This window comes from Moschus berezovskii, chromosome 1 (genome assembly GCF_049115385.1).
Source record: "Moschus berezovskii isolate FMDL1 chromosome 1, NW_MosBer_1.0, whole genome shotgun sequence".
In the NCBI taxonomy this organism is placed as follows: Eukaryota; Metazoa; Chordata; class Mammalia; order Artiodactyla; family Moschidae; genus Moschus; species Moschus berezovskii.
In genome coordinates, this window is record NC_142460.1 from 140,124,206 (window position 1) to 140,146,942 (window position 22,737).

At 38.7% G+C, this 22,737-nt stretch overlaps 2 protein-coding genes across 4 annotated transcripts in view; one reads left to right on the forward strand and one right to left on the reverse strand.

Moving 5' to 3' along the window:
• Positions 1-22,737, reverse strand: part of MED12L (mediator complex subunit 12L) — a 378,565-nt gene that overhangs the window by 62,114 nt on the left and 293,714 nt on the right. Inside the window, exons 18-23 of the mRNA XM_088839846.1 lie at positions 17,924-18,071; positions 11,059-11,177; positions 10,280-10,423; positions 9,283-9,446; positions 5,326-5,457; positions 397-624 (exon numbers count right to left, since the gene is read on the reverse strand). Coding sequence (XP_088695972.1) covers positions 397-624; positions 5,326-5,457; positions 9,283-9,446; positions 10,280-10,423; positions 11,059-11,177; positions 17,924-18,071 — 935 coding nt within the window. The remainder of the gene's footprint in view (positions 1-396; positions 625-5,325; positions 5,458-9,282; positions 9,447-10,279; positions 10,424-11,058; positions 11,178-17,923; positions 18,072-22,737) is intronic.
• The window catches only part of P2RY12 (purinergic receptor P2Y12), a 49,955-nt gene that overhangs the window by 20,250 nt on the left and 6,968 nt on the right, over positions 1-22,737 (forward strand). For 2 of the 3 annotated variants that reach the window (XM_088839808.1, XM_088839812.1), the window contains exon 1: positions 21,763-22,026. The exons of the other annotated variant lie outside the window; for it this stretch is intronic. The gene's annotated coding sequence lies outside the window, so the exon portion shown is untranslated. Of the gene's footprint in view, positions 1-21,762; positions 22,027-22,737 lie in introns of those variants that run through there. 3 annotated transcript variants of the gene reach the window in all.

The window sequence follows — 22,737 nt, forward strand, 5'->3', positions numbered from 1 at the left end:
TCTAATATTTAATGCTGTCAAGCAACAAACAATACCCAGTACAGATATCAATTAACATATTTTTAGTTCTGTAAACAAATCTGACCTATAAATTCATGCTTTTAAAAAACATTAAAAAAAGTAAAAAGAAGACCTAAGTCCAATGTTTCCAAAATTATGTGTATTTTTCATTGGTATTTTTGTCATATATGTTTTTGAAAACAGATCAGACAACTGACAGACTATATCTAGAGCATCTTATGTTAGATCAATAAGCCAGGTTAAGAAAAGCATCCGGAATAGAGCTGAGTTAAACTCAGTAACAAAATAAGATTTAAAAAACAAAGCCAAATGTCTCAAATTAAATATCTGAATTTCAAAGTAGAACTGTATGTTTAATCAAAAAGCCCAGCTCACCTTCCAGCATCCTGATGACCCATACATACATTCATGAGAGTGTTGCAGACAAAGCTGTAGCGATTGGCTGCGTTGTCACTGAGGATCTTGCCCAGCACTGAGTAGTTGATGCTGCGGGCCGAGGGATTCTCAATAAAATCCATCATGAAGTCTGGATCCCATCGCAAGTTAGAATTTGCAGGAATCACATTATTATATATGGTTTGCTTTACTTTTGAACAGGCACTACTGAGGTTACAAGAAGAAGAGTTAAAAGACAAAACAAAACTACAATAACTAGAAAGTGACTTCATTTAAGGACAGATTAAATGGCAGCTGTAAAGTATTCCTAGAGAAAGCTCACGTTATGGGTTCTTGATTCCAACTTCCCAATAATCAGCATTGGACACAGTGCCTAGAATGTTCTAGTTCAGTTAATAGTTACTAATTGGGTAGAGGAACAAAACAAAAATAAGACATTTGAGTACTAATCTTAATTTCTAGGTCATTTCTACATTTTACATGCTTTAAAAATAAAATAATCTACTAAAACGTCCAACAACTTCTCTGAACAGTGAGTGTTGTAACTTAAGACTAATAAAAATGGATTGGATTACACACCAGGAATAACTTGGTGTTTTTATCCTAATCATACATCCTGTAAAACTATTCCTCTCCATTCGGGATATCCAGGGAGGTTTATGTGCCATGCCTAACTGGGAAAGAGGGGTTCAGTCCCTACCTTCAAGGAGTTTAAATTCCAGTAGTCAGATATGGATAATATACAAATACAAATTCTATGAGAGTAGAGAAACTATTATACTGTTCCTAAAAATGTATCATGTTGTGCTTCTCCACGGTATCTAGGGTGTTTTAAGAACTTGGTTTACAACTTTCAGAATTACACAGAATAATACATAGAATATTGTCTAAGTGTATAAAAGGGAATTAGAAAGCATCCTCTCAAATCTTGCTCTGCAGTAACGGCTGAAGGATGACCTGATTTCGGAGCTCAGACCCCATGGGCGCTTTGCTGTCCTTGCCCACTTGCTGTGGATAACAAGTCCGTAAACATTTCACCTTCTCTATACAAGAGCTCTTTTAAGCAATAGAAAATCTTTACCTTTTAAATTTCAGTGAATTTATTTGTGATCAAGGTGACATGCCCTATTTTTACGCACCTATATAAATGGTAGCCAGGAATGATTTCCTCACAAATGAAACGATCTATAGACTTTTTACCCTAAACTCTTATCACTGACAACTGCTTCCAGAAAACAGAGATTGCTCAGTTCAGTGTTTACCAAAATGTGACTTCAGATTTTCTCCTTCACAATCACCTCTGGGAATTTGTAAAAATTAGACTTATGGACCTCACTGTTGAAGTGAAGTGAAGTCGCTCAGTCGTGTCCGACTCTTTGCGACCCCATGGACTGTAGCCCACCAGGCTCCTCCATTCATGGGATTCTCCAGGCAAGAATACCGGAGTGGGTTGCCATTTCCTTCTCCAATGGAATCTGTATGCTTAAAAAAAAAAAAACTGTCCCAGGTAAAACTAACTCCCAGATATGCTTGGCAAGTACTGGGCCAAGAGGGAGGACTAAAGTCACCCACTAAATGGCAGCAAATACAACTTTCAACATGTTTTTTCTTTGCAGACAACTCATATGAAAGCTTGTCAGTGGTTGCTGAAGGATATAAGTTTGCAACCTGAATTCATGACCTGTTCAAAATGAGAAATATTATATAGTTCCCAGTTCTTTTTTTTTTAACTTTAAAATTTTATTTATTTATGGCTGAGATGGGTCTTTGTTGCTGCATGCAGGGTTGCTCTAATTTTGGCGAGCAGGGGCTACTCTCTAGTTGTGGTGTTCAGGCTTCTCATTATAGTGGTTTTTCTTGCTGCAGAGCACAAGCTCCAGGCATGTGGGCTTCAGTAGTTGAGGACTGCATGGGCTTAGTTGCCTCATGTCATGTGGAATCTTTCCTGACCAGGGACCAAACCTATGTCCACAGGATTGGAAGGTGGGTTCTTAACTACTGGATCACTAGACAAGTCCTCCAAGCACTTTTAAAATCTCCATTTTCCCTGTCTTAACCCTTGCCATGCCCTCCACTCAACTTTTCAATACATTCTCACTTAGCGGCAGTTCTAAATTTGTTTTACCTGCCCACTAAAAAGGTAATAAGAACCAATTTTTCTCTCTGCTGGTCCCCTTCCTAGCATCAGTCCCTGGTTTCCTTCACCTCCCAGTATTACAAGTGTTAAGGAAACAGAGTTCTGCAAATAGCAAAGCAGTATCTCTTTTTTTTCCAACTTTTCCACTTAATTCTAACAATCCACCCAAGTCTGTTTTTAGAAAGCAAAAGAATTCTGCTTTTCTTTCTGCATTTTTTTATGAGTCAGCCTCACTTTTCTAGGGACTTCTTTCAAGTTGATGCCCTCCTGCCTCCTCTTACAATTTTTCTGAACTTTGAGGTTCATGGTGAGTCTCCTCATCCTTCATTTTGAGGCTTTCTATTTCACTTTTTACACTGTTTCCAGGTGAGCTCTAGGTTTTAATGAAACATTAGCTACCATCAAGGTCACTGTCAAATTCTTAGCACTCTCTGTTGCAGGAATATATGCAGTTAACAAACAAATAAAAATACTCATTTCCTTCCGAAACTGTATGCATCAGAAAAACCTGATAGAGTAATAAAAGCAACACGTAGCTCAAGGCCAAAATGACTTACATTCAAATGTAGGCTTCATCAATTTATTAACTTATGATGAAGAACAATCATTTATTGATAGGAAAAATTATTTCTACTTCCTGGGGTTGTTAGGAGGATTAAGATCTTGATGAAAATAACCCAGCCAAGCCCTTGGCACACAGCAGCAGCTGAGTCATAGGGAATGTTAGCTGCTCAGTCCATGTCCGACTCTTTTCGACCTCTTAGACTGAAGCCCACCGGGCTCCTCTGTTTATGGGATTCTCCAGGCAAGAATATTGGAGTGGGTTACCATTCCCTTCTCCGGGTTATCCTCCCAATGCAGGGATCAAACCAATGTCTCCTGCACTGGCAGGCAGATTCTTTACTCATCTGAGCCACCAGGGAAGCCTGCTCAGTCATAAGTAGATGTGATTAGTGATCTATTTCCTTCAAATATTACACTTATAGATGATGTTTCAGATCCAATCATTAAAACTGGTTTAGTACTATATTAATAGACATCTCTCTGCATATCTAGCTTTTCTTCATCCATTTTCTTAATCCTAGACTATAAATAACACTTGACTTGAAGATTTTCCAAGAGAATTGCAGTTTTCTTCCATGTCTTTAATTGCTAATGCTAAGTAGCCCTTCAGTTCATTGCTGGTCTCCTAAGTTTCTGCACAGCCAGTATGCATTACTTGAATTAACTCACTTAACATGCTTTACTACTCTGCAGGAGTATTAGCGGTCAAACACTGTGGCTTTCTTGAGAAACTTACAGGGCTGTTGCAAGAACCCAGTCATGTATGAGAAAGCTCTCTGAAAACTACAACTGAAAGCTCTCTGCAAAGTAACAGAACATGGGGCATTGTTTTTACATTATTTCTGGGGGAAACTATTATTTCATGAGGGATTATTTTTAAACCTAATTCATTTCATAAAGACATACTTTCACATTTTTTTTCCCTATCAGTACCATTAAAAATATCACAGATTTTATTTTTGGTATAGATCATTCTTTAAACAGATTTTTTTTGCAGTGCCTACTATGAGGCAGATACTCTTCAAGGTACAGGGATAGAGCAATGAAGAAAATATAAAGCTTCTGCTCTCAAGCAGCTTATATTCTAGAAAGGAAAGCCAGACCATAAATAAGTATATCATGTATGGAGTGGGGAGGGGGAATAATGTTAAGATCAGAGAATGACAGAGAGTGGGGGCAGGGGCCATCCTACTTCAAAGGGGCTGATCAGGGAGGCAGAGCCCTGAATGGAATGTGGGAGTGAGCAAGTAACTGTGGGAAAACTTTACAAGAGCAGTAACAGCCAAGTGCAAAAGCTCTGAGATGGCAGTGTGTTTAGAATGTTTGGAGACCAACAGGGAGGTCCATGTGGTTAATCTGAACAGAGAAAAAGAGAAGACAGGGCTGGATCCAGTAGATCCTGAAGGATTTTGAATTCTATTCTGAATAGATAAGAAGCCACTGGTATATGCCAAGTTATTCTTGTTTCAAAAGGATGACTTTTGAAGACATGTTGAGAATCAAGGATGCAAGCCAAGAAAGCAGTTAGAAGGAAAATGTGATGGTCCAACCAAGAGATGAGCATGGTGGGAGTGGCAAAGCAAGAAAGAGTGGTCAGATTCTAGATGTACCTGGAAGACAGTTTCTCAGATTTACAAACAAACTGGATGCAAGGTACAAGAGAGTCAAGAAAATCATAACTGACTATTTCTTCCTTGCCTGATTCTAGATTCCAAATTTATTTTGTCAGCTATTACCATTTCTTTCCTTCCACCAACTTATAATTAATCATCTAAACTTCCTCAAACAACATTAATTAAGTAAGTAAGCAGTTTCCAGCACCTGTCCGCCTGTTGGGGGTACAAGTGCTAAACTGCAGAGAATGACAGGGAGCCAGAAATGCTATCTCAAGTAGGAAGGTAAAGGAGTCAAAGAAACAAATGCAGGGATAAAGGAAGTATGCAAACGATGGAGAAGCAGTTTTCCAAGTGAAGCAATAGCAACTGCAAAATACAGAATGTTTTCTCTTCTACCAAAATTGCAATCAGAGTTAAACATGCATAGTAATTTGGAATAGGAGGTTACAGGTACAATGAAATGTAATGGCAGATAAGATTAGGATTACTTCTCATTATTAAAAAGGATGACAATACTGGTTGACCCACAAAAAAAAAAGGGGGCGGGGGGGCATAAACCTATTCTTATTCTTTTGACTTTCTTCTACCCACCTGAAGAGGTCTCCAAATTTACTTCTGAGGTGGCTACATGACACGTAGAGATCGTAGAGGTAGGCTAAGATGCATCTTTCAGGGGAAGAACATTCTGAGGGGTTCACAACATGCTTTACCACACCACACAATCTAAGGAGAAAAACACATGAGGACATGAGACACACATTTTGTCGATATATATGTTATTGCTTGAATCTTTTAGAGTGAGAATATGTCCCTGATTACTTTGAGTAAGAAAAAAAGATATCAGACTGTTAACACTAATCATTATAGCAAGTAAATAATTGAATATCATTTATCTATTGTGATACTGAAACACTGAGTATTTTTAAAACTTCAGAAATGCCATTAATAATAAGAAATGAAAGAAATTCCTCCATACAGAAGATGTACAGGGAGGAGTCCATCAATAAAGTTTCTGCACTAGGATATAAAAGTTTTAGTAGAGAATCTCTCTTGAGTAAAAAGATTGATAAATTCATGAAATGTGCAAAGGACCCCATGTCCACTTTGTAAAGGAGCAATTTCTTCATATCAGTAAGTCTGGTAAGTTCAATTTTAAGACTATAAGCTGGTTCAGGCATGAAACTGACAAATTCATGGTTTGAGGTCACATTCTCCTTGTTTATCCAAACTAGAAACAAATTTATTTCAGTTAATCTTAATTAAGAATTCCAAGCTCCTTCTTTTTGGTGATATAACACTTGCAATTCAAAAGAAGCATTTACTACTCCAATTTTCCAGATCAGAAAGATGGCCTCTCGGGCCACAATTCATACAACACACAATTTCACATGACACATATAGACACACTAGTGGTCCATCCACCTATCAGAGTCAGATTCCACCGCCATGCTGCATTTGATTACAGGGTTCAGTACTACTACAACAGTGTCACATATGACTCAAGATTATTAAAGCTGAAAAATGTTTCAGAAATCATCTGATTCACCTTCTTTATCTTACAAAGAGGGCTCTGAGGCTCAGAAAGGTAAAGGAATTTGCCCACAAGGCAAAGAGCTAGTTTATAGCCGATCCAAAAAGAGAACTCAGGTCTCCAGAGGCCCAGTCTAGAGCCTTCTCTGCTGTTTAGAAGATGGGAGGAAGCCTGGGATGACAAGGCTGAGAAGGACACTGGAATCACAGGCGATACCTCTGAACACCCTTCCCGAGACCTGTGACTTGAAGGCTCACACAGACTTGGGCTTGTTATTCCCGCTCTGGGATCAGCAGAACACTGATAGCTCTGCTGTTCAGCTGGCAATAGCAGAGGAAGAGCAGTGTTCCCTAAAATGGGTCTGCCAAGCTGTGGGCTTTTTCTTTGTGGGTGTAAATGAGGAATGCCTTTCAAAATAAGACAGAGAAGCACCAACATCCAGAAAGAAATCCAGCCCAACATCAGAGGTGGGACCTAGCAAACCATGCAAAGAAATAAGCATGTAGCATCCCAAGGCTTGTGAATTGACAACAGCAGATGCAGACAACTGAAAATGGCTGTCAGTTACATCAAAAGTGCCCCACAGTTAAGAAGACAAGTAGATGTTTCAATCAGTCGTCACCTATATACACCAAAATAGCTCCAGGTATACCTTGAAAAAGCAACGAATTATTTTGTGATTAAAGAAAACAAATATCCATTGAAAGATTGCCAAGCATTTACTCTATCAAAGTCAGTAACAAAACATTTTACTTTGAGATCCAGTATGTTTATATAAATACACACACACACACACAAAAACCCAACCCAGAATAACAGTTTTGGGAAAAAGTACTTATCTTTACTATATATGATAAAAAACAAACACAAAGTGAATATCAAACATGATTTTATAAACATTTAATAGAATACAAATTTAAAATATCAAAATAAATGATAATGACACAAATTTCAAAATAAAGGGAAAAAAAAGTACTTGTGAAAAACTATTATTATCATTTCATGACCAATAAGAGCATTTCCATTCACAGTTTAAAAAGTATGGTGTAAATCGAACAGCATGAATGAGCTGCATGAATGATTGCTAATTGTTTCAGCAACCTGGCGGATTTATTAGCTATGAGATGCTGGGTACAACACTTCACCAGCCCCTCCAACTAACAGGCCTGAGTGTCAGTTTCTTGACTTGTAAAATGGTACTAATTATTCAACTCCACAGGGTAGTTGACGGCTGTAAAATAGTTCTATATTTTCTAGATTCTAAGGTAGCTATTTTCTTACATTTAAGAATATCAGGGATGTTTCAGATGTCACTCAGTAATAATCTAAGTGTTTATTATATGTGGCTTTTCTCTCATATGAAGAGAAAACTTATAGTTCATCAAGGCTAAAATATTTAACTGGCTCAACAGAGAAAAAAAAATTCTGCTGACTCTGGTCACAGAGGAAAAACTGAAGAGAGAGACCAGAATAGGAGAGACAAACTTGAAGGAAAGATGAAGAAGATATTAAATGAAGTGTCTTCAAGTGATAAGATAGTATTTGTTAGGTGAGGATGGCTGCAAATAAAGAAAGAGGCACAGAAATACTTATATCAAGTTCAATGTTAGCAAAAGTCTAAAAGCAAAAATTCTACTTAAGTCCAAAATCTAGTCAAAAACGTACTTCAACTTTAAAGTAAAAATGTTTCATCTTGGGAAATGCAGTTAAAGAAAAGCACATGTAATTAAGAGACAGCCTCTTATATGAACTGAATGTAGCAATAATTGGATTTACTTTGTTCTGTTTTTTTTTTTATTTATATGGTTATTACTAAAGCTGAAACTCCAATACTTTGTCCACCTCATGCGACGAGTTGACTCACTGGAAAAGACTCTGATGCTGGGAGGGACTGGGGGCAGGAGGGGAAGGGGATGACAGAGAATGAGATGGCTGGATAGCATCACCGACTCAATGGACATGAGTTTGAGTGAACTCTGGGAGTTGGTGGTAGACAGGGAGGCCTGGCGTGCTGATTCATGGGGTCGCAAAGAGTCCGACACCACTGAGCGACTGAACTGAACAGAAACATCTGTAAGACTTCAAAGAATAGTTACAAATTAAAAAACCTATGTGTAGAAATAATGTGGTAGCATTTCCTCTTGCCTCCAAAAGCTGCTGTTAAATGGATGCCACTCTAGAATAGATAGATTACATGTGCTGGATTACCCAAAAAAAAAAAGGCACTGTAAAACCAAGAGCTCAGGAGGAAAAATGGAAGAAAAAGAAAAAGAGGTTGCCTTCCTTTTACATATACATAAAGCCCAGAGAAAGAAGTCTGCAGTGGACAAAAGAGAGCTCAGAATAAGTGTTTGACAGCTCATTATACTTCTCTGGTCCCAGTCATTTCAGCCTCTAATGGTAGTGATATAACGACTTAGCCCAACTTCTCTAATGGTAGTAGAGAAAACCTTAGCCTACAATTCATCCAAACCAAAAAAGACTAAGAATCAAAAAGTCATTTTTTCTAGATTCCGTTCCGTTCCGTCCCGTTCCGTCGTTCAGTCATGTCCAACTTCCTTCATCAAAGAAATGAAATTGAAAAGTTAAATCTATAAGATGATATGTTTTCAAAGCTTATTTGGAGTTGGATTCTCCAAATAGAAACTGAAATTATGTGAACAAGGAAGCAACCACATATTCACCAATCATAATAATTCAGGATTCTGGTCAGCAGAGATGACAGAAACTAGGGAAAGAGAAGTAGGCAGGCAGGCTTTCTACGCTTTTATCACCCTTCTGATAAACGCTTCCTGGCACAAGCATTCTTTAACTATGCATCTTTTTATGAAACAAACAGTACTATTTTTCGTTTAAAGCCACTATAAAACTTTATCACAAATACACATTCTATTGTTAAATCTGTGAACACGGTATATAGGAAGGCCTTTGTTCTTCTTTCAAACTTTATATTAAGTTATTATTTCAAAATAAAGCTTCTTAAAAAAGCCACATTACACGTTCTAGGATATACCAACCCTTCAAACACCTGGGCTGTCTGATCGGGATTCAGGATCAGACAACTGTGGTAACGCCTGAGAACAGCCACAATGCAGACACACAGTCCTGTCGTGTAACTTCCTGCCAGGCTGGAGGATTTCAGGAGCAGTTCCGCTTCCACAACACTCAGTTCGTTCAGGAGCTACAAAAGGCAAAGATCGAATAAACATGTAGCTGCCAGAACAAACAGGAAAAAACGTTAATTTTTACAAACTCTGGATATACTGAGTCATCCTAAAACTGCTTGATCTCCTTCCTTGTTCTGCCGCAGGACTATATACATATAAAACCACCACTGCAGTATCTCAGGCAATTAAATGGCTTTTACTTTTAATCCTTTATCAAATTACAGTTTTCCTTCTGTCTGGGCATCATGGTTCACGCCATCAAGAGGGATTCAATACTGAAATAGTTGCCAAAATTTTATGGTGGTCCAAAGTTCTGGACTGGATAATTTTAGGAAAAAACACTCCTTGCCTCTTGATTTTGTGCCATTTACACCTCATTTTCAATAAATGGAAGTTATTCATCAGTATTTTCTTATTATTAACAAAGCTAACACCTACAACAGAATAAGTGAAAGATATGTTTTATTTCTACTCACTGACAACATATACTAACAAAAGAACTCAAGTATGTGTACAAGAAAAATAGTGGAACAAATCAATGTTTCATATTTTTTGCTCTTACATAAAATATACTCTATTATAAACAGCAAACAAATTTTCACCTTTCCCTAAGCAAAACAAAAGACAAATAAGAAATACAGTCAAAACTCTCACATTTTTTACTATTATATTTTAACAGCAATTATATTTAATTGAAAATTATGGACACAGCTGCTAGTTGAAAATGCTAGTTATATACTGTTGACTGAGAATGTCTCAACTATACAAAATTGCACGGGGTGGCTCACTGTAAACTGTACAATGCCTAGTAGGTTTGCTTTGCTAAAAGGCAGGATGCCTTTGATACCTGTATTGCGAAGTCAATGAGTCCATTGATATTTAGTGCTGGCTCCATGAGATCAAAGATGAGCTGAATGTGGTGAGCCAATGGGAGATGGTATGATGTTCCTGATGCAAAGCTTGTGATTTGTTCTAGCACATTGTTAGAAATCTATGTGAAAAAAGTGAAAGTAATTAGAAGATCAATATTCCAAATATCTTGCATGTATTATTTCAATTTTGGGGAGTAAGAAATGTGAATTTATACATGATTCTACTTAGAAGTTGAAACATATTACAACAGAAAACAAAATCATGTACAAATCAAATAATATCCTTAAAACAAATATAATTTGAAGAAATAAGACAAGTTGTCATTAAGATCTTGACCTAACTCTCCTAAAGGTAGAACTATAAATGCTTAATTAATTTCCAAATATTCCTTTGACTACCTATGGATTTGGTTTCTACCCAATTGCAAAGTACTTTGTTTCAGTCATCAACAGATTTCTCCCTTATCAATCAGCAATGTAGGACACAAAATGTAATAACGTAAGTGTTGCATTAGAGGTTACTTTATGTAGTGCTGATTGTTATCATAAGGTAAAAATATTTCCAGGATAAAAATTAATCCTCTAAGAAAAGTAAACTGACACTTGAAACTGAACTACTCGACAGTTTTAAGACACTTCCAAATATGTTTTAAAAACATGCATTTATAAAACAACAAAGGCTGAAAACACATATTGCACGAAAGAGATTTAAGAAAATATCCCAGTTCCATAATAAATCAGCTTTAATGGCTACCTGAGATGTCACTTGATGCTGATCAAAATATGAAAGGAGTTGAAGTTTTGTGAATACAGTCTCCAGGGTTGGAAATGCTTCCTGTTTGTTCTTCCTGGCTTTCTGTCCTTCATCTCCAACTAAATAAACACAGAGTGGATACATTATTTTTCATTTAATTGAAGCTCTTGACCTTTTTCAGGGTTATTTTTTTTACTGAAGTATAACACACATATGGAAAAGTGTACAGACTCACTGAATTTCTACAAAAGAGATTAATTCATGTAATAAAACTCAAATCAGAAAATCACATACCAAAACCCTAGAAGTCCTCTCAGGTTCCCTGAAGTCACTTCCCCTCCCCAGAGAACCAAGAGCATCCCCTATAATGGCTCAGATTACTGTTGCTCACTTTATACAAATGCAATCATATGATATATACCTTTTATATCTGTCACCTTTCACTCAATAGCATTCTTGTGAGATTGATCGATTTTGATGAGATAATTCTAATTATTTTCTAAACATTAACCATGCTCATTTATATAATATACTTAAATCTTGGCTATTAATGAGACATGATAGTTGCTGAGTCGTGTCTGACTCTTTGCGACCGTAACCCTGGCCCTACCAGGCTTCTCTCTCCATGTAATTCTCCAGGTAAGAATAGTGGATGGGTTGCCATTCCCTTCTCCAGGATTAATGAGAAAACCGTCCTTAAATATTTCTTACTCACTGACTTTTAAAATATGACATCAACATTGAATGGGGAAAAAAATCAACCAGGCTCAAATGGATATAACAGAAAACTCCACTGGCATCTTGTTAGGAGACTCTCTAAAAGCTTAGTTATGTAAAAAGGGAAATCTACACAATTCCTAACTTTTTAGGGGATAGGAAAGAATTAAATCTGTCCACATTAATGGGAAAGTGCTGACTTTATCCATTTAACATAAAGAAGTTTGGAAAAAATAAAAGTAAGAAATACTATGAACACTGCTTATTCCAGAAGGGCTCTTGTACTTGAGAGCTCTGAGGATAAGATTCAGAAACAATTCAGTTCAGTCAGTTCAGGTGAGTCTCTCAGTCGTGTTCAACTCTTTGCGACCCCATGAATCACAGCACGCCAGGCCTCCCGGTCCATCACCAACTCCCGGAGTGCACTCAAACTCATGTCCATCGAGTCAGTGATGCCATCCTATTTTAAAATATTTTTTAATATATGTATTTACAAACACAAACCTAAAACCAAGAAAAAGCTGTATTGTATGATCTCAGGATCTCTTCCAACACTATAATTCTAAGTAGTCAAATGCTACTGAAACAAAAACCTCCTCACACATCATCTTATTTGGGAAAGTTTAATTCAAGGAACAATGTCGCTTTACAGATTTTTGTATTTAAGATACAAGAAAGATTTCATTAAACTAAACTACTACACCATTCAGGTATAACCTAAATCAAATCCCTTATGACTATACATAAGTGGAAGTGAGAAACAGATTTAAGGGACTAGCTCTGACAGACAGAGTTCCTGATGAACTATGGATGGAGGTTCATGACACTGTATAGGAGAGAGGAATCAAGACCATCAAGAAAAAGAACTGCAAAAAGGCAAAATGGCTGTCTCAGGAGGCCTTACAAATAGCTGTGAAAAGAAGGGAAGAGAAAAGCAAAGGAGAAAAGGAAAGATATACCCATTTGAATGCAGAGTTCCAAAGAATAGCAAGGAGAGAGAAGAAAGCCTTCCTCAGTGATCAATGCAAAAGAAATAGAGGAAAATGACAGAATGGGAAAGACCAGAGAACTCTTCAAGAAAATTAGAGATACCAAGGGAACATTTTATGCAAAGATGTGCTCAATAAAAGACAGAAATGGTAGGGACCTAACAGAAGCAGAAGATATTAAGAAGAGGTGGCAAGAATACACAGAAGAACTGTACAAAAAAGAACTTCATGACCAAGATAATCACGATGGTGTGATCACAGACCTAGAGCCAGACATCCTGGAATGTGAAGTCAAGTGGGACTTAGGAAGCATCACTATGAACAAAGCTAGTAAAGGTGATGGAATTCCAGCTGAGCTATTTCAAATCCCGAAAGATGATGCTGTGAAAGCGCTGCACTCAATATGCCAGCAAATTTGGAAAACTCAGCAGTGAACACAGGACTGGAAAAGGCCAGTTTTCATTCTAATCCCCAAGAAAGGCAATGTCAAAGAATGCTCAAACTACCAAACAACTGCACTCATCTCACACGCTAGTAAAGTGATGCTCAAAATTCTCCAAGCCAGGTTTTAGCAATATGTGAACCGTGAACTTCCAGATGTTCAAGGTGGTTTTAGAAAAGGCAGAGGAACAAGAGATCAAATTGCCAAGATCAACCGGATTATGGAAAAAGCAAGAGAGTTCCAGAAAAACATCTATTTCTGCTTTATTGACTATGCCAAAGCATTTGACTGTGTGGATCACAATAAACTGTGGAAAATTCTGAAAGAGATGGGAATACCAGACCACTTGACCTGCGTCTTGAGAAACTTATATGCAGGTCAGAAAGCAACAGTTAGAACTGGACATGGAACAACAGACTGGTTCCAAACAGGAAAGGAGTATGTCAAGGCTGTATATCGTCACCCTGCTTATTTCATGAGAAAAGCTGGGCTGGATGAAGCACAAGCTGGAAGCAAGATAGACAGGAGAAATATCAGTAACCTCAGATATGCAGATGACACCACCCTTATGGCAGAAAGTGAAGAGGAACTAAAGTGCCTCTTGATGAAGGTGAAAGAGGAGAGTGAAAAAGTTGGCTTAAAGCTCAACATTCAGAAAACTAAGATCATGGCATCTGGTCCATCACTTCATGGGAAATAGATGGTGAAACAGTGGAAACAGTGTCAGACTTTATTTTTTGGGGCTCCAAAATCACTGCAGATGGTGACTGCAGCCATGAAATTAAAAGACGCTTACTCCTTGGAAGGAAAGTTATGACCAACCTAGACAGCATATTAAAAAGCAGAGACATTACTTTGTCAACAAAGGTCCGTCTAGTCAAGGCTATGGTTTTACCAGTGGTCATGTATGGATGTGAGAGTTGGACTATAAAGAAAGCTGAGCGCAGAAGAATTGATGCTTTTGAACTGTGATGTTGGAGAAGACTTGAGAGTCCCTTGGACTGCAAGGAGGTCCAACCAGTCCATCCTAAAGGAGATCAGTCCTGGGTGTCTATTGGTAGGACTGATGTTGAAGCTGAAACTCCAACACTTTGGCCACCTGATGCAAAGAGCTGACTCATTTGAAAAGACTCTGATGCTGGGAAAGGTTGAGGGCAGGAGGAGAAGGGGATGACAGAGGATGAGATTGTTGGATGGCATTACCGAATCAGTGGACATGGGTTTGGTGGACTCCAGGAGTTCAGGATGGACAGGGAGGCCTGACGTGCTGCGGTTCATGGGGTCGCAAAGAGTCGGACATGACTGAGCGACTGAACTGAACTGAACTGAAATGGCTTGCTAATGGCAAATGTAATAGCAAATGTTTTTCAAAAGAACATTAGGAAGAAAGGAGATTTCTCTTTCAACAACAATCAAGTATGGTTTAGGGGCAAAAGACAAGCAAAAAACCCAGGCTGTTTTATTTCTTAAAACACACAGAGAATTAAAATGTGCTGAGTGACATAAGGTACAAGATTATGTGTAACTTTTGCCAAATAACACCAAATATAATGCAAAGAATAAGAATAAAGAAGTTCATGAAACCTACTTATTTTTCAGTATCTATTCTCAAAAGGACAAATTAAGTGTGATATCTTGACCTCAATATAGCTGCTCACAGGTCATAAGCGTGTTTAAAATATTCAAGTTTTGAATTTTTCACTTACTAACATCACTGATCCAAGACTGAAAGTTTACACCAATAGTCTTGGGTACCATTAGCTTTGGAAGTGAAGTTAATATATTTATTCAGTCTTATTTGGGACCAAAACCAAGTGTGTCATCAAGAAAAGTAACAGAATTGAGGATGAAGACCCAGAATGAGAGCTCAAAAAAGCCTCTTTAATGGTTTGTCTGTATTAATTAATAGGCTCTATTTACTTACACATAGCTAAGTGAAAGAAAAATTTAAGAAATTACTGGTGGTTCTCAAAGGAATATTTTATTTTAATGACATCTACATATTACATATGACAGTAATTTATAGATTTTCATCTGTTTTATGTTCATTTGCTTTCAAAATATATATTATTGCTCTTCTGTGGCTTAATTTTGGTTTTCCACTTTTTAAAACAACTCAAATCCTGGTGCTGACTTCAGTAGCACATATACTGAATCTCTAATCCTAGAAGTTTGGGCTTTTGTTGTTATGATAAACTTCATTAGTTTGAAAATTCACACCCAAAGATGACCTATCAATGTAAATGTAGAATGAGACTTGCCTATTTTCGACTAGAAATGTCATTGCAACATTAGATTATGAATCCAACCCACCCTCGCAGGCAAAGTCTGGTTGATCTGAGAGCATACCTAATGAGTTCCTCAAAGTCATGTTTTTATTTGTAACTAGAAATCAAACACATGCTAACACAACCTGTTTTCTGGCCTCACCAGCACATCAATGCTAGTGTTTACACAGTGACTTAAAATTAAGACTCCTTAGCAGAAGGCAGCTCGCTATCCCAAATTAACAAACATATTTCTGATTGATGAGGAGTTTTATTTAGAATGTGGGAAAAACAAAATCCCCACTGAAGATGCCCCTCTCCTCAGCGGTGCCTCTAGTACCAAATATCTCAAAAATTAGCGTGGAAGAACAATGATCTCCTGGTGAGTTCACAAGCAAGAAGTGCCTATTTAAGAGACTAGTCCAAAGATAGGACAGACGATAGCCGAGCATTAAAAAAAAACTCTTTGTAAAGAAAGGAAGTGGACTCAGCAGAAAAGGACACCACAGTGCTTCCTTCCTTGTCCTACCCCTCAGCCTTCCAACACCAAACACTCCACAGGATCTGGAAAGACTTGCTAAAATTAATTTAGGAAAAACATGTATTACTAAACCTCCTAAAGAGAAAGTGTCCATCCCATTCCCAAATATACAAAAAAGTAGTTTTGGATACATTTTGCTAGCCAGCTGCTGAGCTTCGAAATTCAGCCTATTTCCTCTTTTCTTTAACAGAGAAAACAGAAAAATAGCAGATCAACAGTTTTTTTAGAGCAGTTCCTCCCCCTCCTCACAATCTCAATAATGGCAACAGGTTTCATTTCCCTTCCACGACCTCATGGAGCTCCTACGGCACTAGCTCCTTATGTGGCCACAGAAGAGAGTTAGGGAATCTGATGTCAATAACATGAAGGTAGCTGTCCCACTGAGTTCTAATACAGCAGATGCCCAAAACACACTTTAGGACTGAAAAACATGCCACCCTCCTACCTTGTTTCTGCATCTGCACCCTCAATGATGGAGAGGAAAGAGAGCTATTTGCATTGGTTATATCTAAATTTTCTGTTGGAAAGATCTACCGTGGACAAGCTTCAGTATTTTGTTCAGTTAAAGTCCTAAGACTAGATCCTCTGGGAAAAGGTGCATAAAACAGTATTTATTGTAGTGAACAACAAAGTGGAATTCCTAGAGACGGTTTATGCCACGTGTAGGAAGTGTGCTATTTTCATAGGGAAAGTCCAAACTTTTTTCCCATTGTATGACCTAAGTAAAAGAGAAATAAACACCACTGGTAGTAGTGGAGTATACAAAATGATATCACATTTTAAATCATATGACTATCTAATAAAATAAACTTTGGAAAGGGTAATTAAACCAATATGAAGCGGATAATTACAAAATTCCAATTGTGCAATAAGGTGACATAATACAAAGGCATAACTTCACTGTAAAAACCATGTAAAAAGACTGAGGAAAGAGCATTCCAAGTAAAGGCATTATGGAGCAAAGACCCAATTTTCTTCTTAACAGAAATTGTTTGGAGAGGCGAGTAGCCTCCACTACCTATTGCAATTATTCTTCTGAATAACATAAGAAAAGATCAGTCACTACACTGTCACAAATTTAAATTATCATGTAAATACGATGAGGCTTCCCTGGTGGCTCAGTGGTAAAGAATAGCCTGCCAGTGCAGGAGATGTGGGTTCGCTTCCTGGGTCAGAAGACCCCCTTGGAGGAGGACATGTATGTCAACCTATTTCAGTATTCTTGCCTGGGAAATCCCATGGACAAAGAAGCCTGGTGGGCTAAAGTCCAAGGGGTTGCCAAGAGTGTGACACGCCTGAGCAACTAAACAACAACAAAAATATGATGAGCCAACTGCAAGCTTGAGAAAAGAATGGAATTAGGGGAACAGACCTCTTCCAGACTAAGGGTTTTCCATTTTTTAATACTTTATCACGTATGCTTAGTCACTCAGTCATGTCCGACTCTTTGTGACCTTCTGACTGTAGCCCATCAGGCTCCATGGGGTTTTTGAGGCAAAAATACTGGAGTGGTTGCCATTTCCTTCTCCAGGGCATCTTTCCAACAGAGACTGAACCCACATATCCTGTGCCTCCTGCATTGCAGGCACATTCTTCACCTGCAGAGCCAACAGGGAAGTTCTTTTTATACTTTATATATGACTATTGCAAAAAATTTGGGAAATATGAAAAAAAGAGGAGCAAGTAAAAAGTACCTCTATCTATCCATGGAAGGCACCATTTTAAATGCAAGGATTACTATAAATGGAATCAAGGCCTTAAAATTTCAATGTGCTTATTCATATTTCAATGTAACAGTCATTTCGGAGAGGAAACACTGCTGACCATGCCACGTATGACTTTGATAAAGACTGCTAAGGCAGAAGACAAAAGAGAGCACAATGGGGGCAAATGCATGAGGGCTCTTTACCCCCTGTCTCCGTGTTGCTCTTCTTATTTAGGATTTTCAAAATGTCTTTGGTAATCTTCTTCAGCTGATGTCTGGCTTCGTCACGCTCTTTTCCCACTCCGTAAAGAAGGATTGTGCGCTGGTTACATTCATGACTTGAAGATTCATCCTGAAAAAGAAAAAACGCATTTTGAAAGCCCTGTTTAAAGGGCGGGGTTCATGGACATGAAACGCGCTAACCACAGCATCTCCATGCTGGCTCGTGTGGTGGTGGCAACTGGCCCGCCTTTCAATTCACCTCAACCTCCACTGGCAACACCCTTGTTTTTCCAGTTTGGAACTTGCTAAAGTTTAAAAAACAAAAAACAAAAAACAGTGTCAACTGACCTGAAGTCTTAATAGAAGCAGTTGATGTGGGCGTACCTTACAGAGTAAGTTTTGACTCTTGATTGTTTAAAATTTAACATGGTGTTAATGTCACATCCTAATTACATACTAGCTATATTTCTTCCTTATGGAAAATGTTATTTCTTAGTAAGCTCGGTTTTCTACATTCACTAAACATTTTTAAACACTTTATATTTTTGCTAGGATCCTCAAGTACTTTTATTAAAAAAAAAAAGACAGTTCCATTAACTTCCAACATGACTGTGTAAGACACAAGAATATATTTCTTTCCAAATGTAAACAGAAGACAGCATGGTCTTATTAGATGTGAGAAAAATAGTTGGAAATGCAAACACATTCTGACACCACCTTCCTCTCCTGGACCACCTCCCTCCCCCACCCCATCCCCAACCCAAACTCAGTGAATTCCATCACTGTTTTTCCTACTTTCCTACACAGGAGAGGAAAGTACTAAGGCAGAGCATCACAAAAACACATTCCTTAACCAAAGTTAAATAATTCAAGATATGTCCTCTCTTATGCCTGGTTTGGAATTTTTCTGTGTAATCTTTTCTCTTTGATCCTATATTCCTAAGTTTTCTTGGTAAAATTCCTAGTTCTATCATTTAGCCCATCTCCTTTTCTTACCATTTGCCCATATTTACTCATGCGAGGTACTTACTGTCACTAATAGTATCCATCCCTAAGAAGCTCACATGAGGAAAAGATTTGTCCCAGGGAAAACAAACTCTATTCTGTACATATATATTAGCAGTGGCTGCAAAAAAGAAGAGAGTCCTTGTGACCTGAAGAACACTAACGTTCAACATGGAGTACACTCCAGGTGTGCGCTCTGCACAAAGCAGCATCTTGCTTCTGCAGTCTTGAAGTTAGACCCTGTTTCCTCTCAGCTTCAGTCACTGTTCTCTCGGTCTCTCTGTCATTCTGTCTTTCTCTCACCTGCCTGCATTCAAGGCACCACTTCTTACATTGCTTCCTTCTTTAAAACATTTTATCAGAAACACACATTTGCATAATCTGCCAACTATCTTGCTACCACATCCCCAAATGTTATTTTAAGTGCTCAAACTTGCCTTAAAAAAAAAAAAAGAAAAGCTAGCAGTGTTTTCTAGAAGCTGTTATTTAATATCCTGAGTTGCATAATCTCTTCCAAAGTCTCAATGGACAGAACTAACCCCATAAAGTCAACAAAGACAGTGATTCCTATAGCTCTATGACCTAAGCTACTGCGCTAATCTCTGATTTTGTTGTTCCTCCACAGCATTACTGATATACTTCCTTTTAGTCTGGTGGGATGTGTAAATATAAGCCCTACAAAGGGAACAGAAAGGCAACGAGGAAACGGCACAAAATTCAGATGCCAGTCATGTGCCCTGGTGATTGTTTTCAGTTCAGTCACCTGTCAAGTGGTTCTGATGCGAACTTGAGTGTGAGGGGTGATGGAAAGATGTTAGCAACAACTGTTTAGAGAGTACCTACCTACAGCAAAACAAGGTACTGCTGCTGCTGCTGCTAAGTCACTTCAGTCGTGTCCGAGTCTGTGTGACCCCATAGATGGAAGCCCACCAGGCTCCTCCGTCCCTGGGACTCTCCAGGCAAGAACACTGCAGTGGGCTGCCATTTCCTTCTCCAATGTGTGAAAGTGAAGTCGCTCAGTCGTGTCCGACCCTTAGCGACCCCACGGACTGCAGCCTACCAGGCTCCTCCATCCATGGGATTTTCTAGGCAATAGTACTGGAGTGGCTTGCCATTGCCTTCTCCAAGACAAGGTACTACGAACCCTGAAAAAATGCATGGATGAATGTACCCTGATTAAGGAGTACAGATTCAGTGTCATGCCAGCAGCATCTGCAGAGCTTGAAGCCACAACAGGGAAGAGGAAGGAAGGTATCCTAGAAAGATCCATGTGTTCTATGGACATGGGGTACTATGGCTCCACACTGATCAAGTAACAGCCCAAGATCAGGGAAAGAGAGGGCTTTGACTGCACCCAAGGTATGCCACTGCCAATGCCATGGTCCAGAATAATGAGCCTTTTTGAGCTGCAGATTCTTCCTCTAAAAACTGGTAACGCCTCCTTTATTACAAGGCGTGGGTGAGAACTGAGATACGTCTGTAAAAACGCTTAGTGGCCTATCAGATACAGCACGCCCTGCTGCCCATTCATATTACTGCACCTCCAGCGGCAAGCACCCTACAACCACATTGCTACTCAGTATTTCCCAAAGGCGCTGAGCACTTCCTTCCTTTGTTGGTCTCCTCCTGCTGCCTGAAATACTCTCAACATCCTCAACTGCACTTGTAGAAATGCTGTGTACGATGACAGCATTTCTGTCACCCGAGTTTAGTGAAAACCCTCACTACTGGGGAAGGGGTGGAGAGGACAGGCTTTGGAGCATTTATCACGGAGTACAGCACTTATTTTCTCAGTATCTGTTAAATGTCTGTCTTCTCCACTAGACTGTCAGTTTTGTGAGAAAGAACCCAGGTCTATTTTATTCACATTTACATTCTCCTTAATGGCACTTAATGTTTGTTAAATGTGTGAAACAAGGAATAATTAAGTAGATCAACCAAAAAACTAAAAGAATGGGGCAGTGGTGAAGACAAGAACAAAATATGGTTTTATAGAAAAGTTGGCTTAATAACTAAGTGTTGAAAAACTGAAGATGAGAAATGAGAGGCAGAGAGAAAGACCGAAAAGCTTGTAGGGTATAGATTCGGTCTTAATGGAAGAAATAAAAAATAAGACGCAAAATCAAGAGGTACCTGAAAGAAGTTAGGAAAGGATTGGGAAGTTTCAAGACAGACTCACTAGATAAAATCTGTTGGTGGGTAAAGGAGCAGGTTGTAAGGGTAGGGAGCTCATGAATTCACCATTAGGTGAGAGAAATTCAAGGGGTGAGTGGAAACGTATTACAAATGTCTAGTAGGTGGTTTGACAGCAGGTAGGGTATAGAAGTGACAGCTTAGGGAAAAAAGCAATATGTCACTGGAAGGGATTCAAATCCCCCATGTTCTCTTTGGAAAGGGTATGGGAGGGAAGAATGCTGAGACAGTGAAGGGGATAAATAAGTCATCAAATGATGGATATACACTCTCCATATTAACAAGTAACCAAAGAAGTCAAGATCACAAAAGTGAGGGAAGCAACAGTTAATAACAGGGGCCATAAACTGTGTTGAAAACAGTTAAGAAATCACAGTGGATGCTGGCTTCCCTGACTTGCTTCTTAAAAAAACAAAACAAGCAAACAAAAAACCGTGTGAACCTCAAAAGAGAAGTTTCTCTAGAGTGATAGGGGCAGAGAGGAGGAAAGAGGAGGTTGGAGTAAGAGTGATGGTGCAATGGTGACTGTGAGGGAAGTAGCCCACACTTACTAGCAGCTGAGTGTAAAGAAAAATAGCTTGAGAGGAAGGTGATCACTTTATTAGGATGACCCATGACATACTCTCATTTCAAAGCCATGTTTCAAGTGAGTCTCCAGAGGAAATCCAGATTGGAAGGCAGATAATACTGAAAAAGGAGACAGGCAACAGTGACCTCTTGTCTGGATTAACTTCAGAAGAAAGACGAGGACATCTTTCTACTTAACCACAGACAGAAATGAAAACTGGTGAAAACACAGGGAAATCTGAAGGTGAAGAAGTGAGACGCTTGTATCAGTTCACTGGCCCTATTATGCTCAGGGAATGGGCCAGAGGCAAAGTCATGAGGTAAGAGTCAAGGGATGGAATAAAAAAACATGAGAAGCCTGCAGCTAGCTGAGGGGGCGGGGGGCGGAATCCCAAAGCACTGGTCACTCTATATGGGGCATGAAGACAGCTTTTCTGACATTTAACATTTTCTAGGGAAATCATGATAGTTGTTACTAGCTTTCACAGAAGAAAGGCAACATTTTTAAAAGCAACTCTTCTTTCAATAGCCTGTAAGATTGGTTTACATCAAGTTTTTGTGCATGTAGAAAATGTACAAGTCTTCAAATAGCAACATACACATGAGAATAAGGTCAATCTCAGAAAATGGACCACATATTACCAAAGGCATCGGTTAAGTTCTGCTCTTTCAATTAAGTATTAAAACACTCTGAAGTTGCATGGCTATAAAAGCTCAATGAACGTGTTAGTCACTCAGTCATATCCAATTCTTCGAGACTGCAGGGACTGGAGCCCGCCAGGCTCCTCTGTCCATGGAATTCTCCAGGCAAGAATACCAGAGTGGGTAGCCATTCCCTTCTCCAGGAGATTTTTCCAGCCCTAGGGATCAAACACAGGTCTCCTGCATTGCAGACAGATTCTTTACTGTCTGAGCTACCAGGGAAGATCAGTATCAAAGATTGGTATCAAAAGATCAGTATCAAAGGATTATTCTCTTGTTGATACCGTGAAGGACACATCTGTTGGGCAGGAGAAAAAAATCCATAGGAC